This window comes from Rhinolophus sinicus, chromosome 16 (genome assembly GCF_057876585.1).
Source record: "Rhinolophus sinicus isolate RSI-liver-muscle chromosome 16, RSI-T2T, whole genome shotgun sequence".
NCBI classification, from domain to species: Eukaryota; Metazoa; Chordata; class Mammalia; order Chiroptera; family Rhinolophidae; genus Rhinolophus; species Rhinolophus sinicus.
Genome location: NC_142516.1, coordinates 135531057 through 135550606, shown reverse-complemented (window position 1 = coordinate 135550606; position 19550 = coordinate 135531057). Strand labels below are relative to the sequence as shown.

General features: G+C 32.9%; 1 protein-coding gene across 2 annotated transcripts in view; it reads right to left on the bottom strand.

Moving 5' to 3' along the window:
* Window positions 1-4314: 4314 nt before the first annotated feature.
* The window catches only part of HOOK3 (hook microtubule tethering protein 3), an 86631-nt gene continuing 71395 nt past the window's right edge, over window positions 4315-19550 (bottom strand). The window contains exons 18-23 of one of the 2 annotated variants that reach the window (XM_019742063.3): window positions 16731-16813; window positions 15638-15738; window positions 14144-14248; window positions 13908-13979; window positions 11081-11217; window positions 4315-4449 (exon numbers count right to left, since the gene is read on the bottom strand). In XM_019742063.3, coding sequence (XP_019597622.1) covers window positions 4446-4449; window positions 11081-11217; window positions 13908-13979; window positions 14144-14248; window positions 15638-15738; window positions 16731-16813 — 502 coding nt within the window. In that variant the 3' untranslated portion in view covers window positions 4315-4445. Of the gene's footprint in view, window positions 4450-6939; window positions 11218-13907; window positions 13980-14143; window positions 14249-15637; window positions 15739-16730; window positions 16814-19550 lie in introns of those variants that run through there. The other variant, XM_019742062.3, reaches the window with a different exon arrangement.

Sequence of the window (19550 nt, the reverse complement as noted above, 5' to 3'; positions counted from 1 at the left end):
TAAGTGTTTACCCAAGAGATATGAAAGCACATGTCCATACAAAGGCTTGTAAACAAATATAAGTTTTACTTAAGAGCCCCAAACTGTTAACAACTCAAATGCCCATCAACAGGCAAATGTTCATCATTACACATTCGTTCATATTTTGGAAAATTTCCTTAAAATATAGTCCCCAAAATTAACTACCAGAATAGGACGTAGAAACACTTTATAGCTCATGTCACATACAATCAGATAGCTGTCAAAATAAGTACTTGTGTATTTGCAGCTTTTCAAACTTACCAGAGTTCTACGTAGTATGTACCTGAGGTTTTGTTCACACTGAAGTTACGTATCTGATTGTTCTGCACTGCTGTTGATGTGTTTGGTACAGGGATGAGAAAATGGGCAAGATTTTGACTTCAGAAGTACAATCGTCATAGCAGAAATCTTCCTTCCCTTTGAATCCAGAATGGTAGCTGTGGTAATTTGGCTATTCCTCCACTATATGCCGTCTGCCCCCTGAACCTGATCTTGTCTGTGACAATGTTGACAAATAAAAAGAGAAGTGATGCTGTGTAGTTTCCAAGGGTAGGTCCTAAGAAACTTTGAAGCTTTCACCTGGGTCTTTGAGAAGACTGCTAGTTGCATGTAGTAAGTCCATCGCCCAGAGACTTCATTTTGTAAGTGTGTCCAAACTAGTCATGTGGAGTTGCCTGATCAGCCCTCAGGAGTTCTGTTCGTATCAGTCAGGGCACCAAATGTGTGAGAGAACAGCTTTCAGGCGACTCTAGCTTCAGGCATCATCTAACTGCCACTGAAGGAGGCCTTTCTCCAGACCTCAGAGACATAATAAGTGGTTTAAAGCCCTAAGTTCTGGAGTGGTTTGCGATGTAGCAAAAACCAAGACAGTAGCATAAATGTACTAAGGCAAACTGGTAGACTTTCAGCTGGGATACTTCTATTTGGGAACTTTTCTATGTTGTGCCCCATTTAATCACACAAATCTTTGAAGGCAAAGAAGACATTTTTTGGTTTAATTTGTGATTCAACCTACCATGCCATTCCTTTCTCCTTTGATTCAGTATTAAACACCCAGGAAAGACACTCAATAAATGATAAACTTAGTGTGGTTGCCTTCATGTTAATGAGTGAAGAAAACATACATCTTTCCAACATTAAAATGCCACATTAAATACATTAAAATGAGCTCTATTTTGGCTATGTCCATACTAGTTTTCTAAATCTGGGTTCTAAGTTCACTTCTGAATTACTTAGCTGATTACTTTACTGTAAATATCATCAATTTCCACACTGCTATTACCACTTTACATAACACTGAAGATGCCCTATTTCAATGTTTATAGTGAAGGTGGGAAAAAGGGTGAATTTTAAGGGTCTACAAAGCAGGAAAAGGGGCACTTATTGCCTAAGTGGACCGCCAACAATAATGCTTTATATTGTTAAACAATGTAAATACTCCACCGTTAGTTCCTGCTGTACTGTCTGTGGTAAGACTGATCGTGTTAACATGACAACTCTAAGGGGAGAAGCCATGTTTAACTTTTATCCCTAAGAACTCTGGACAATCAGTTTACAAACATTAAGTACCAGCTTAAATGAAAACAAAATCTATCATAGGTAGTAGAAAAAAAAACCCTCAAAGAATATTCCTGATTTACAATAAACCAGCGGCATAATCTTTCAATTGATAGGATACTATGTCAATTGCCAAAGGCAAGTGGACAAATACTATTAGACAATTATTAAATATAGGTTTGTCACAGTTTAAGAGCAGACAAAAAAAAAATCTCAGCTGAATTTTTATACAAGTCTTTATTTACAACTTGTTTTAACAACTGTACACTTTTTGCAGCCTCGAAAACATTTTTGTACTTGAATGGGAAAATATAGTTTGACCAAATCTTAACTTTATTCTTCATATACATATATTATATGCATACATATAAACATATACATATAATTAATACCATAACAAGTTGGCAGTCATAAAATTAAAATGATTAAGTGATATCAAAAGGAAATATAAGATTTCAAAACAATTAAAAATCTGTCTTTTGTGGTTTCTTGGACCTTATATTTTTGTGACTTTAGTAAAAATTTCTTACTGAGGCTCTCTTAACAAGTCATTCACCTCAGAAAACAGTGAGAAAATCCACCAATCTAACACACATTAAATGGCTGGTAAACTTGGTAAACAGGTGAAAAAATATTTGGATGCCATTATATACAATGTTGTTAAATCTGTATTGATTCCACTTGCGAAGTGAGAAATTTAGAGTCCTGTGTGGATTTCAATTTTGGATTATAATGACAAAGAATGAAATTGTGAAATTATAAATAGTCAACCAGAAATAAAAATATACCTAGCAATATCCTTTTCTTGCAAAGGCTAAACTGCAAGGTGCATAACTACAATGTCAAATATGAAACTAACAACAATTCACACAGATCAATAATACTTAAGACATGAGTATAAGGCTTTAGAGGTGGGACTGTAATCAATACAATTCCAACTCCAATGTACTAAGGTGTTTTCCAGCTCATCTGAAAAATTTAAAAAATACTCTAGAAAAAAAAAAGCCTCTTTCTATCCCCAAATCTTTAATAGAACTTATTAATCAAAATAAGGCAAATTATTAAATGTGTTTGAATTTTACCATTCATTATATAACTAAAAATTGGGTGTTATAAATGGTGGGGCAATTGTCAAAACATGAAAATTGCAGAATAAGATAAACCTGGAAATTATTCCTTGGAGTACAAAGCATTCTGAATTACACATAACCTGTAAACAGCAAAGTTAGTGACAGCAATGACATTTTAGTGCATATGAATTTTAAACAACTAAGGCTATTAAAAAACAAAGGCTACAATTAAAAAAAACTAGAAGGCCTCAAATGATTGATATTTGTGTACAGTCATGTCCTGTATTTATACTAAAATACTATTTCTTATTTCAAGCATATTGAAAATTTCCCATAACTAATATAAATCTCTGTAGAACACATATTAAATTAGGCCATCAAGAAAATAATAAACTCAATCATACTGTTTACTCATCTGAACTTGAATGACAATAAGAATTTTATCATAATTTGCTTGGAATTTGACAAGTCTGTTGCTTGATTAAAAAAATTGTAAAAGGAAGAGGAAAACATCATGACTTCCTTAACAGGATTGTTTTAACTAACTAAGCTGACTCAACATAATTATGATTAGTTTCTTATTTTCATTAAAAAACTCAAAGATGAATTACTATAGATCCTTTTAGTTATGTTAAGCACTTTAGTAACAGGCCAAGTGAATTAGTAAATATTAAAAAATGTTTCATTAGCTATGTCACTGGAATAAAATGTTTGTTGCATACATAAAACTTAACTTGATTCATAATCCAACTTATTAAGAGCAAGAAACTATGAAGAAAACCAAAGAAATTTGGATCCTGATGTACCTTAAAAGTGAAAAATAATCAAATGTGATTTTAGGGACAAATACAAAAAACTGTTGGCAACTTTCATTAGATCTATATAGATTTAAAAGTAACAAAAAAGAAGAATATGTGTTTATCAATTTTTATTTGTAAATAAATTTAAGCATTCATCAGTTTCTGCTCCATAGGTGTTAGAAACCATGTATCATCAATGTTAAAACACTAAATAAAAAACAAAAAAACCCTGAAGATACTAAGTTATGATTTATGAAATGATTTAATTATATTACTTGAAAAGTAAAGTGCTGAGAATCTGTTTAAAAATACATATTGAAAAACTAGTTTCCAAGAATGGGGTTTTAATTTTTCCAAGGGTTTTTAAAAAGGGCTGGTGTTAATTTTAATAAGAAAAATAGCTTTATTCAACAATGTGGTAAAATTTAAGAGTTATCCTAAGTTGATTGAATACCTTTATTTTGTCCTTATTTTCTCTTTGGGTATTATAGCACTCGCAAAAAGCATTTTCTGCGATGATAAAAATGTTCTATATCTGTGTTGTCCAATATGATAACCACTATCCACATGTGGCTGCTGAAGCACTTCAAGTGTGTCTAGGTGACTGGGAAACCAAGTTTTTAATTTAACTTTAATTAAATTTAAATTGTCACATGTGACTAGTGGCTAATGAATTAAGACAATGTAGGTCTAGAAATCTATTCTTACCTAGATTAACAAGAAGCCAATGGATGATAAAGACAATTAGGAGACCAATCTATTCAACAACTATTTAGTAGATATTCAAAACATATTTTGTCTCCGTGCGCGAAGTGCGCTTAATTTTTTACTTTGGGAGTACAAAAAGCAGCTCTTCTCTCAAAGGTCAGGGTCAAGACTTCTCTATTTCAGTGCTGCTCTCTTATAGGTGACCTGCTTAGGCAAAGCATACCACCAGAATAGGGGTACTGCAGAAGAAAATATTTCAGCAACTGTTCACACTATAAAAACATTTCTTTCATCTGAAAACACAAAATAAAACAAAACTCTAAGAGAATGTTCTTATGAGCAAATCTTTCTATTCTTTGGCAATAATCAATATAAGAACAAATATTTCAGTACTTTTGGACTATGATTTGAATACTAATATATTCATTATAAATGGAAGAGTCCTGATACCTAAAAACATTTCTCAATAGAACAAGCCAAAAAACTTTGCTATATTAGAACTTAAGAAAATGGCCAAGTTCTAAAGCATATTTGTTATGTAGAACTAAGAATGTTTTTGTAGTATTCTGCCATCTTTAGTATCTACCTTTTCCCATCACCTCACCCCCACCACTTTCCAGATTCTCTGACGTCACAGCTCCTGGAACTTGGCTGTCTTTATCCTGTCCTTGGGTATATGCAATAATGAAGAAATTAGAAATGTCAAGGACAGTTTGTAGATTTGTATTTTAGGAGACAGGGAAATCAAAGGTAAGAACATCTTCTGATTCACCAGAAGATTGTTTACTTTTTATTACTGCAACTCCAGAAAACAAAAAGTTTCAAGGATGTTTGCATTCGGAGAACTTAAGTTTCATGAATTATTAACTTTTTATAAAGAATGTTATTAATGTGAAATACAAAATGTAATTCGTCCCTAGTAGCCCCAACCCAGCTCCAATTAGATTTCCAGACTTAGAACTTCACATCAAACTTTAAAAATTTCAGGAAGAGTACACAGCCCATTTATTTGGGCAATCTTTTATATTTTTCTTAGTGCGTGTTCCAAATTAAGGAAAAGAACCCCAGTGGAAAAGATTTAAATAGAACATGCCACAGAAAGGTACAAGGAAAATAATTATCTAATATTAGTAAAGTGCTGTGAATCTTGCAGTGAAGTATAAATAATACATAAATGATTAGGAATAATAGTAAATAATATTAAGATACTCATCTCTAATAGTGACATATAAACACACAATGCAAAGTATATATACAGTTTTCACTGCGCATAGGTTGACAAACATACCAAGAATAAATGAGTCCATTTTATTAATTTCATAATGTAACTGTTAAACTAATTATTTTCCTTTGTCAATTTAGAGATTTCTAAAATGATAACATCTGCTCAGAAGTCTCCCACACACATTATTAAAGCCTGAGCATGCTTGGGTAGTTTTCTTTTTCTCACTTTGAGACTGTTCTTCTCATGACATTTAAGCTCTGAGTAGATATGATCCAGGGTATTTGAGAGCCCCCATGGGCCTAAAATTTTGAGGCTATGGATACCGTCTCTGATGATTTCGCTTCAGACCCTAAATATCTAATTCAGAGCCTGGAGGTAATGTATCAGGTATATAAGGGCTCTCCTTGAATATATTTTTTGAAATATCTACTTTTGCTTTCATTTTCAACAAAATTTTCTGTGGGGCTACTATGTATAATTAAGAGGAAACATAAAATTGAGCTTATGGTTTATAAACTAGATAAAGGAGATCTAGATAACTGTTAGAAGTCGGTAGTGATTTTCAGCCACCACTGATTTCTTCTCATCTCATCAAATGACAGTATCCTTAATGGCCTTAAATCATTACCTCAGGTTAAGTAATAGGTTAACAGTTTTAAAATGAAAATAGATGCTTTTCCTTCCAATGACAACGTAATAGTTAATATCGTGCACCTAGTTCATGCCCACTGATGGGAAGGACAATGAGAAAATTCTAGTTTTGCTTACCCTTTTTGAATGATCATGTAATAAAGTCAGATGATTTTATGTCAACTGTTACTTTAGGAACATTTATTAAGACAGTGTAAGTTTTAACTGTATCAGTACTTTCATCTGTCTGGAGATTTGTTTATGATTAGGCCATTTTTTATCCTGATAATCTATTCTACTCTCTAGCAATGGATTTGCCTTAACAGCAGTTCTGTTACTTTGTCAGATTTCTATGCTCACTTACATACAGCATACAAACTTATCTTACAGAATATTATTAGAAAATATTAGAAAACAGAAAAATACTGGAGAGACATCACATAATTGCTGATATATAATTGTTAGAAAACACTTACAGATCCTTCATAATTGCCAAAACTCATATACTTGCCATAATTAGGTTCAGGTTTCTAGTGTCTCAAATAAACTAATGTCCCTTTTCTATCGTTGTAAGTGCAATGGTAAGAATCCAAGTATATTTCAAGATAATGCTAAATATAAATATTGTGTTTTCATAAAGATAATGCATGTAACTAGATTGATAAAAGGCTATTTAAAAACTAAATGATCAGTACACACTTCCCAAGAACATAATCAGTGATTTAAGGAAGCTAAATATTAAAGGCTTCTGTGATTTGAGGGAACGGGGAAGGGCAGAAATTAGCTATGTCAGTAACGAATTATTTCATGTTTTTTAGGCTTTTGATAAATGAATATTTACTGCAAAACTTTAGGACAATAAAATTATTGTGCTGAAGTTAGACAATAAAACCTTTTCAAATTTTTCAATAAAAGGAACATACACCAATTATTAGTTAAATATGCTTTATAGTAAGTAAAAATTGGATGACAGATACATTGAGAATAGCCTTCCTCATATAAAAACTCCATGATATAAAATATTGAAATCATTATAGTTACAACGAATAAGGTCTGAAACCACTTTCGAAATGTAATGAAACGGGGTTGTACAACTACCAAAAAAAGCTGCCAGTTTGACAGTGGGGATTATAGGAAAAGAGATTATCATTATTGAATGGAAAACCCTTTTAACTTATAAAAAAGGGAAAAATAAAAACATGGTAAAATAATTTTCAAAGTTTCTAATATCCCATTTTTCTTTTGTTGAGTATACTCTTTCATCCTATTTTAGGATAAAACACAGGTTTCACTGTTGAGAAGTACAGTGCTACATCCATTTCTAGTGAAAGAGTACCTACATAATCTAAGGCTAAAGAGTCAAAATATCCTTCCATAGTTTAATGAATAGACAACAAAAAGCATTTTGTCTTAAGGTTGTTATTTTGCCCTTAGCAAAAACAAAATGCCAGGCACTTTCCTCTCAATTTAGGATCACAAGTGTTCTGATCCATGTGTCTGTGAGTTAGCTAGGTTTATACTAGCTGTGAGTTGTGGATACTTTTTCAGATAAATCTCACATGTTCCAACTGAGGACAACTGTAACATTCCTGGAGTCAAATCTGGACAATTGGAGATTAGATGCAGATAGTTAAAACAATTTTAAAATTTCAGATTTCTGTTTCAGGACAATTCTTATACTGGGCAAAACATTTTCAAATTTTTAACATGGTATTATCTTTAAAAGATGAATACTTGTCTGAGAGTAACAGACACTCAAAAGTATTTCATATCATTAGTTAGTAAGAATGAACAAAACTGTTACTGAAAAGGAGATGTGAGTAAAGTAGCTCATAAATAAAATGTTCTTTCTTCAACTTAACTCATCTTTCCCTTATCACTTATTGCTGATCCATTGGCACAGCATGGTTTCATGTCTTTGTGAAAACGAATGAAATATATAGGCTGATGTTTCTGACTGGATAACATTTAGCTTAATTTTGTACAACTGATCTTTAATTATGTAAACAAAACAATAAAACTTCAAGAAAATCACAGACAATATTTCCCTATTATAATCTAATCACCCCATTAAGCCAATTTTACCAGGCTAAGGTTATCTAACAGAAATAATTTAATCTTGATCAATTTTGGAACATGGGTCTTTTAGGGGATTCTTTTTCTTGTTATTAAGTAATTATACAAATGATAAAAAGATATGACTGAATTTTCTAAAGTTCTTTTAAGTACGTCTGTACTATTTATTCTCTCTTTAGATATGATAAACTACAATATTTGTTGGATTTTTTCCCCATTATGAACTTCTTAAATACATACTGCAGAACATAAAAGTTATGCTTTAATATTCCTTATTTATTTACTTTGTATTTTCTTACCCTAGTTAGAAGGAAAACAGAAAATAAGCTCTTTGTTGTAAGAATTCAAACAATAGGCTGATGGCTCACCCCGACCTCATGCAATAACATTGTACTTACTCCACTACTGAGGCCAGGACTAGCTTCACCGTCCAAGTGAACTGTGGTTTCAGGAAGCTATTATATGTAAGGAGTTTGTGAAAATATAGTATAGCATAGCTTACATTTTGATAAAGCACCCAACATCTTTTAACTTTCCAATAGACCATACATCATCACAAACCTCCTAAGAAATTATTAATCATTACTGTGTCAATAAAAATTTCATAAATCCTGCCCAAAGGTGGAGCAAGGGAAACAGGGTTGGTTGTCACTGTCACAGCTAAGTTTTATTTCTGCTTTTTTTAAACATCACAGAACTTTTAGAAATACAATTTCTTCCATGTAATGAAAGTAATATACTAAAAGGAGTGAAAGTTATGAATGTAAACACCAAAACAACAGCATGCAACAGATGCTGAAGAAAACTAAGAAGTAAAATTTCCTTCTAACAGTTTGGGACCTTTCTAACCCATTTAGAGGATTGTATCTGAGTAGGTGGGTGGGTAGGAGAACAAGACAGGGACAGTAAATAGAGAACTAAAATTAAAACCTCTTATCTCACAGGATATAATCATTTTAATGAGTAGTTCACAGACTCCTTTATGTTCATCTACCTTATTCTCCGGGTATAATTTCCCAATAATTTTAATTTCACCAAGGTTAGTGTGCATGACCTGTTTTAAAACAGTTGAATCCTTACGTTATTTGTGAAATGAGGAGGTGGGGGTTAGAACCATCTTAAATAGTTTTTGACCCTTTATTGTCAAAACTTTCCATGTTGATTAGGTCTACTTAGCTTCCTGAATCCTCACAATGTGTTCTACTCATGTGGTTCTCTCCATTATTATTAATTCTGCCTGCTTTACAGTCTTATCAGGCAGAAGTATTCATACTGCATTTACACTTCTGTAATTAATAGGAAAATTAGTACAATGCATGGAGTCATTTCTGTGTATATTCTAATACTTTCTTCAAGTACAGTTTCTGAGGACAAATGAAAACACTACAATTTTTAGTTCGATCTTCTTATTAAAAAAGGAAGTGAGGATTTAAAATCAAACATCTGAATAGTTTCTGAAAATTCTTAATTTAGTTTGATTCCAAGTTACTAATTTGTATTTAAGATACAGAACTAAATGAAACCTGAACTTTCAAATAGCAAGTACATGAAATAAAATCCTCTTATTAGGTGACGTATCTAAAAACAAAAACAACAACAACAAAAATCAACCTAATATCAGTAATTTTTTGCTTTAAAAAATGGGGTATGGTGCAAGAAAAAGGCTGGAGGAGAACTTAAATATAATTGGGGACCAAATACTTAAGTCAACATGTAAAGTCAGACAGAGGCATTCCATTTTCAAATAAGTGATATTTTACATTTATATAGCACCTTATATAGTCAAAGTGCTTTACAATCATTATGACTTGGCAGCCATTCATCAATGTAATTAACATGGTTTACAATCTATCAATAAATCTAAGGACTTTGCGGCAACCAAATACCCAAGAGAATCTGTTCAGCAGCAAATTCTTGGACTAATACGTAGAATTAAGAAAAAATGTAAAGGAGACCTGTCATAACATCACATATAAGAAGTCACTTATTGATCTTAATGACTGATATTAAGATGTTAAGTATAGAAGGGCTTATATTAATGAATAGGTAAAACACATGAGCTGCAAGTCAACAAGGAAATTGCCCAAAAGGGAAGTTACTTGTAAGCATATGAAAAATAAATCTTTTAGATGTGGAGGGCAACTGAAACCATACATGTAAGCTACACTGCCAGAACTTGATCCTCAGTTACTGTGATATTCCAGAAAAAGACAAAATTAATGCACTAATTTTTTTCCTTCTGTAATTTACCCCCAAATAACCTAACCAATGTATTCACTTCTGCCAGCAATAAGATAGCAGGAAATAATAAAATTCTATGTATTTATGTTTTAAAAATAGTTTTCAAATCTTCGAACAAATTTAATTTCCTATAAAACAATGAAAAAACTCGTTTTTTCCCTCTAAATAATTCTATCAGGTGCTTGGATGAGATCTGATTAGCACCTCTGCCAATGTATTTATGTTTTTGCAAAAAGTGCCCTTGCGAACCATTCATTTTATATAGTAAGTATGCAAGTTATTTGAAGTGCATTTGAAAAACAATTGAAAACACAGATTAATACATCATAGAAAGATTAATTCCCTTTAAACAAAGACACTCTTATAAAGCATGGTAACACAGAGGCACAATAAAGAATATAAATTGTGTATCAATTATTGGCAGAAAATCTAATCCATTACAAAGCCTACACCACTGGGAAAAGGACATTTTCATACAAAGAAAAGTACTACACTATTATACAACACTTTTAATTGGGCATTTAAAATTTTTTGGCACATTAAAAGGAACTGAAAGGACTACAAAATAAAGGACCAAGAAACTAAAACATAACAGATACAGGAGAGAGAACGTCCTCAAATAGGAAACAACTAATTAACATAAAACAGAGACAAAGAATAAGCTGGCTGAATTTCCTGAAATGGTGTTATATGTAACAGAAGTATGTTTTGAAATTCGGATGTTTTTTATTCTAGTGGCAAGACATGTCTACCTTGCTGAGGTTGGTTGAACATGGCCTGGGTACGATCTTCTTGTGCTGGTTGCTTGTCTTTGTCTAGCCAGAAAGGACTGCCCTGAACCTGTACTAGCAAGTCTATCTTCAGCCGCCTTTTTATGCAGAGTCATTCCCTATATAACAAAAAAGAAAGGCAATCAATGAAAATATAGTGGAACATAACTCTTACAAAAGAAAATTTCATCATCAATGAATAAACAGTGGAACATACTCTCCCAAAAGAAAATTTTATCATGCAGAATTTGTTACATTGTATTATGAGGCACATAATTAGGAATGCTAATTTTGTTCATTATATATTAAAATCTTACAGAGAAATATTAGTTTGAACAATTAGGTACAAATTTTCCTTTGGGAAAATTAAGGCTTAATTTTCTGAATTTATAACCAATATATAATACAGATTTTTGGAATACATTACTATTTTCAATCATTCATACTTCCCTTTCAAATCAAATGAAGGAAGTGATTGTCCAAGAAAAAAGTGCAATTGATCAGTAGCAGTTGATTCAAGGTGTTGTGGAAATCACAGGGCATATTGAGAACGGAAAACCACAAATGCACTTGCCGTTCCTTAAGGTAGGAAGGCACATTACGTTATAACACATACCAGCATGCTGTTTTTCTTCATTCCAGGCAGACTTGTATTCTCAAACAAATTAAGAAAAGTTCCTGACAGTCCCAAACAGAGGGCCCAACAGAGAGCCGGGGGTCTTTCTTGAAGACAAGGAGGATGGCCTACTAGCTTAGAAGGGAGAGAAGCCAGAATTGCTGGGGCCAGAGCATCTTAACAGAAGGAAGGTAACCTCTGGGAGCGTGCTCTCTGAACATGGAGGAATAACAACAATAAAAAAGCCTGTGAGATCAGGACAAAAATGATTTTGGTACTCATTTAATAAACCAATGAAGAACCCTAGCCAGAGAAACATTAAGGATTGAGAGTGGGTGTTTAAATCTCACCAGTGACTGGATACAAGTCAACTGATGGGAGGAAATGGAAGGAGGCAAAGACGAAGAAATGAGCAACTGGGAGCTAGGAGGAGAGTCAGGCAGATAAGCCAAGCTATGTGAAAAGACACACAGATTTTCCAGAATGAACTGGACAAACTGGCACAGAAGACAGAAGACTGAAACATAAATCTTCCTATCACTAGTTAGCTGCTAGGGAACACACTGGTCATGGCTTTGCATTTTTAATAGAATTGCAGTCTACCCAAACATGCAACATTCCTCCATTTTACCAATGAGAAAATCCATAAGTTTTTTCACTCAATTTGAAGTCAAAGCATTTAAAAATTTGAGTAAAACTGATAAATATCTATTGGTCATCTTTATTAATTTGGCTACCTATATTAATATTTTGTTTAAAATATACTATTTTTTTCAATTTCACATTCCAAGTAACTTATTCAAATTCTTCATACATTTTTAAGACCTTAGTGTCCATCACAAAGCCATTCTCTGAGATCCTTAATACCTGTTCCCAGCACTCGTCATCTTCACCTACATTTCAGTTGTCTAAGACGCGGAACTGCCTGAATATATGTATGAAGCTATTACTGGCTATCTTATCTGAACATAACTTGTGTGACTCTACATGGAGTTATTCCTCCATTGTCTGGAGGGCTAAAAATTAGGATTATTCTTTAACACTATATCACAGGATATAGTTCCCTAAGAAAATCAAGAATATGAAATTAATAATAAGGATTGAGAGGGGCAGAGCTCCAAGATGGCTTTTACTAATCTTTAAGGAGGGCAAAGAGGAAACAGAATAGGTGGAGTCAGGACGAGTTCCCAGAGAACTTCCTTAAATATATAATTTTTATCCTATTTTAAAAATTTTAATTTCTAAGAAACCTATATTTGTTAACAATAATAGTATTCTAACTCCAATGATTTTCTCCTTTTAAAAAAAATTGTGATAAAATTTTAAATATGTAGTTTTAACCAAGGCAAATATAAATGTGGACACGTCGTGAAACAATGAATTTTTGAAAAAAATCAGATCACATTAATAGGAGGCCTGGGACACTATCCTTTGAGACACAGTATCAGTTATAACTGTAAAATAAAAACAATGGCATCATGTCAATAACACAACTATAGGGTCAAGAGGGGGGTTGATGAAGGGAAATCTGGTTGGATTTCCTGTTTCAGGCAACTAACATTTGAAAAGGCAGAAATGGTCTTACTGGGAATAAGAATAGAGAAGAAAAGACAAAAAGTCCAGGAAAAAATATTGAAAAAAGTACAGCATTCTTTCAAATCCACAGCTATTCATATATCCAGAGAATCTTACCGAAGCCCGGAATGTTGGTGAGCATGTATTTTCCCCTGAAATATACTTAAGGTTTTTGTGTGTTGGAAAATCCAATTTCAAAACCTGTAGTCACTCAGGGTCTAATAACCATAAACATTTTCCAAACTCTACTCAGTGTATCACTCCTACAAAGAACTGAAACAGTCCCACAAAACAAAAGCTACTGAATTTGTATTTAGATATTATTAAAGTCTCCGTCCCCTAGAATAAAATGGTTCTGAAAGACAGAAATCAGACTGTCAATTATCTTCCTATTTTCTAGGGATAATGATGTGTTCAAAATATCCTAATCCTGCTTAGGGTGGTTCTCATATCTGCTTTTCAATCCTAAGGTCAGCATTAAGGTTTTGTTAGTGTGTGTTAGGATAGCAATTACTTTCAGATTCATTTGGTAGAATTACTTCTACAGTAAAGGGGCGTATAATAAAGCTTACATGTTCACTGAACTTTATAATACGTCTTGAAGTGTTATTTTCTTACCATATTGTACCAGGCACTAACAATATACTTCTCCTCCATCTCTCGTTGATTCTTCGTTTTCTCATATTCTTTCTAAAAAACAAGCACATGTAAACATGCAAAGATGAAAAACAACTCAATATCAATAAAATAGTCACAATTAACTGTCTAAATTAATGTATACAACTACATATAGCAAACTTCTAGGAAAAAAGAATAAAAAATCCAGTATCTTATTGTATAGTACAATAAACTACCTCTAAAGAATGGAAGAGTCGGTCCCGTTCCTGGAGCTGATTTTTAAGAGCTTGTATTTCTGGTGCTGCTCCTTGATTCTGTTTAGGATCTAAAGTACGAATAACCTGCAAAAAGTAATAAAAGAAAAAATTTAAAAGTGTCAAACTCAAAGAATGTAACATCTAAGAAAGCACTCATTAAAAAAAGGAAGGATAATCCTTATGAGATCAAAAGCTAGCACAAAGATACTTTAAATTTTGAATGTATGAAATAATATTCAATAGTTGCAAATTTTAATTATATAAAACTTTCAATTATATAAAAGAATCAATTATAAGAAGCAATTCTGGCTTAAAATTAACAAATGATACTACAGCAGAAACTACTGACAGCTGTCTACCCTTTTACTTTCTTCTGATTTGATTCAGCTGGCCCTTTCCCTCTGACCCGATGTATACTTAGGAAGCAGGTCCCGGTCATTTAAAAGCTTATCATTGTGGCCCATCTCCTTTTCTGCCAGTGGCTTGGTAGGCATGGGCAAGAGATGCAATTCTAGGTGGCCAACTAGAGATCTTCTGTTAAAGGTCTTTTTGCTTTTTGGCCCAATATTTTTACTATCAAAAATGACCAAACCTATAAAAAACTTGAAAGAGCAGAATAAAAATCCATTCCCTTTAACCCAGATTCATTAACTGCTGCACTGCCACATTTGATTTCTCTCTCTTCACACACACACATACACACACACACACACACACACACACACACACACACACACACACACACACTCTTGCTTTTTTGGGAGGCTATTTTAAAGCAATATGTAGACCTCATGACATGCAAGCCTTAAACACTTCACTATGCATCCCCTTAGACTAAGGACATTCTCCTACATAATCACAATACCATTATTATCTGTAAGAAAATTAGTAATTTTACGAATCATCATGATTCGGTCCTAATCACATTTCCACAGGTGTCTCCAAAATGTCTTTTTTAACTGCCCCTTCTACCCCAATCCAGGACCCATAGATGAATGTACTGATTTGGTCCTTAGGTCCTTCTGGGCTTTTAAAAATCACAACAGCCCTTGTGCTCCCCCACATTCCAATGCCTATTTTGGTTTTTCATAACATTGATTTTGCTCCCAAATTCTGCATTTATGTGATTTCCCGAAAGTCTTATGAAACTTGTTCCAATAACCTCAATTTCCCTGGGAATTGAAAGTACCCTCGGTCTAGTAGATTGCTTAGATTCAGGTTAAATACTACTGGCAATGATACTCCATCAGGAGGCATTAGATGCTGGTTGTCCTATCATTAGTGTAGTTAATTTTGATTACTAGTTAAGGTGGTGACTGCCACTTATTTCCTACATAAAGGTACATTTTCCTCTTGGCACTTCTGTTCTTCTCTTGATCGCTCTCTGCATGAGAAGTCACTGTACCTGCGATTTGAGAAGTCATTGAAACTTGATCAGAAAGTGGAGTGAGATGCCCACAAATGCATACTTACACTTTTCGCTTTCTCTAAGTATTTTTTATATCGTTCTTCCATTTGCTTCATTTCCTCTTCTTTCTTCCGTAAAGCTTCCTGTAATTCTTCAATTTTTAAGGCTGCAGATGAGATAGTAAAAAAACCGTATTTTAGATTGCAACAAGTTTAAAAATATTTCAACTAACAAAATACTAAATAGTTAATAGTTTTGAGAGATTGTTTGATCTATTCCTATAAATAATTTTCTTTAAAAAAATTCATATATATATATTTTTTTACAGAAAGCTTTTCATATAAACAAAAATTCTGGTATGGAAGTGCTTGAATTAAAAAGCATCCATTGATGGATGAATGAATAAAGAAAACATGATATATACACACAAATATTATTGACCATTAATTCTGATAAATGCTACAACATGGAGATGTTATATATACTAAGTGAAAATGAAAGACATCATATTAAGTCAAATAAGCCAGACATGAAAGGACAAATATTGTGTTTCTACTTATATGAGTTACCTAAAATAGTCAAATTCACAGAGACAAAGTAGAATAGTGGTTACCAGAAGCTAGGGGGAGGGAGAAATGGAGAGTTATGTTTAATGGGTATGGTTTCAGTTTGGGATAATAAAAAAGTTTTGGAAATGGATGGTGGTTGCACAACAATGTGAATGTACAATGCCAATGAACTGTATACCTAAAATTGGTCATTTTTATGTTCTATGTTTTATCATAATAAAAAAAGTAAAAGTCTCTGTCTTGCTCCCACCTCCACACAAAAGAATTAATGAAGTCAAACTATCTACATGTGTAAATATCAACAGAAGTAAAAGTTTGGCTGACGGCTGACTTACATTCAACTACACTAAGAAAATAACTTCATAAAACATTCATTAGCATTCACAGTTAAGGAAAAACTCACAACTAAAATAGCAATTTAAGAAATACTGTGAAGAATACACACTTTTTGTAAATAAAACAAATTTTTTAATTGCTAGAATAGGTAACAGAGCCTATTTCTAAAATAAACACTTTTATATAAACTCATTACCATTAGGGTAATGTATGGCTACCCAATTGAAAACCATGCTAATTAGGAAAAACTCACAGCTGTTGTTAAATCTTGGTTCAAGATCTTCAATAATGGCTCTCTTCTTCTGCAATTCATTATTGGCTTCATGCAGCTTCTCTCTGTAACAAAATATATAACACTGTGTCACCTACTACTGTTTTATATTTTTTTAAACATCAAATGAAAAATCTTAATTCTTGGAATACACTTGCATAGCACACAGTGCTATGAAACAAAGATGAAAACACTAATCCAACATTAATTTAATATATTTTTAAAGTAAGTGAAAAATAGAGACAAAAATATCAGAGGTTTAAATAGTAGTCATTTCTTTTGGATAAATCTACACAAGTAGTACAAAGAACTTAATGATCTTTGTTTTTTTCCTAGAAATAAGGATATTATAAAAATTAAATTTAAAACTTTGCAGCGGTTTTACAATGCAAAATCTTATTGCAAAAAAGTGAAGTTTTAAAATAAAAACAGAAAGAACACTACACCAATAAAAAATGAATTAATGATACATGCGACCAGATGGGTAAATATTACAGAATGCTGAACATGCGAAGTCCGACTCAATAGGGTAATACTGACTGATCACATTTATATGAACTTCACAGTGTCGAAACTAATGAAAAGTGACTGAGATCAGCACAGTGGCTACTTGGAGGATGTAATCTATCAATTAGAAGGGAGAACAAAGAATCCTGGTGGGTTGCTAGAAATATTCTATACCTTATTCTGAGTTACCTATGTATGTAGGAAAACAGTCATTGAGCTGTAGACTTAGGGACTGAGGATTTGTGTACTTTACTATATTTAAGCTACATTCCAATACAAATATTAAAAACAGTGAATGAACAGAAAGGACGTTTTTCCTAGTATTTATATGATATTTGTAATTCTCCCTATGTAGCATTTAGGGTGGCACTCTATGAGAGGGAAAAGAGGCTACCAAAATTGGAAAATACAGAAAAACACGAATACAGCACTTTACTTTTTCTATTTCTGGTCTTTTCAATGCATAATACATTAATAAATCTTTTTCTTTTTCAACAATTTTTTTTTTGAGGGTGAGGCACACACACATCTGTATGTATACATATATACACACAAAATAAATATATACACTATAAATAAGAAAAACTAAGCCCAATGAAGAAACAGATTAAAAAATATAAATTATCCCAGAACCATGTATCCCTATCCCCTTCCAAGAGGTAACCAAAATTCAGAATTTTAATCATTTGCATGATTTTTATGATGGGCCTTTGTATGTATTCCTAAACAACATTTTGCTTAAAATAACAGTTTTTACTTTATACATACGTTACTTATACTGTATGTATTGTTCTGTGACTTCATTTTTTACTTAACATCATGTTCTTGAGATTCATCTATGTTGTTGTTAGCCCTAGTTTACACATTTTTAGTGCTGTATAATGTTTTATTGTTTAAATGTACTCCATTCTATCATTTTACAATTGGTAGTATTTGTATTGTTTCTCCTTTTCTGTGATGACAAACAACGTTCTTTGATATTTTCTTCTCCATGTCTCCTGGTACACACGGACAACAGCATCTCTAGGAATCTAGGGTGTATATGTAGGGGAGTGGAACTGATGGGTCACAGAATATGTGCATGTTCAAGTTTACCAAGTAAACTGCTATATACTCCCACCAGCAGTGCATCAGAATTAACACTGGTGAATTTCTTTGACAATACTTAGTATGTCTGATTCTTAAATTTTATCAAGCTGGTGTGTGTAAAATGGTCTCCACTGTCGTTTTAAGTCTGCATGAGAATGACCATCATTTGAGATGTTTATGGGCCCTATTGTGGGTTGAACTGTGTCTCCCAAAAAGATATGGTGAAGTCCTAATCCCTGATACCTATGAATATGACATTTGAAAATAGGGTCTCTGCAGATGTAATTAGTTAAGCTACACTGGATCAGGGTGGGCCCTAAATCTAATGACTAGTGCCTTTATCCTAAGAAGGCCATGAGGAGACACAGAACACAGATAGAAGAAGTCTGTGTGAAGACGAAGATAGATATTGGAGTAAAACATCTACAAGCCAAGGAACACCAAGGATTGCTGGCAGCTACCAGAAGATAAGAGAGGGGCATGGAACAAGTTCTCCTTTAGAACTTTCCAAAGGAACCAATCCTGCTAACACCTTGATTTCAGACTTCTGGCCTCAACAACTGTTAGAGAATAAAATTTTATTGTTTTTAGCCACCCAGTTTATGGTAATTTGTTATAGCAACCACAGAAAATGAATATAGGCCTCATCTTCATTAAAAAATTCTTTTTGATGATTTTTACCATGTAAATGACTGAACACAGAAAAATGGTCAGGCTGTAGTTTTACGAAACAACAGGTATTCTATTTTTTGCAATAAAGGAATGGGAGGTAAAAAAGGGTAGAATTCAGTACTAAATTCTGACTCTAGATAAACTCACAATGGTTGGGAGGTAACATTTTCTGTTTTAGTACATTAAAAAACTGCCCATTGTTAGACTTGCCAGCAAGTGTCAGTTGCTAGGAGTATCTCACTTTCCCCACATTTAAAAAAAGAAAAAAATTAGCATGAGGTAAACTGTCAAGACTATAGCATTTCTTTCCAATCTTAGTATAACAAGTCAAACTAGTTTCTGTGGTATTGAGGATATCTGGTTTACCATAGTGTAACATTATAACATCCCAACAGGCTAGCAATTCATGGCCACCCTACACTCAATGTGTGAAGGAGAGTTTTGTTACATTGAAATGATTAAATTTGTTACTGAATTCTAGTAAAAGCATGAAACGTTCCTAACAATGTCAATCTCAGCCAAAGATAGATGGAT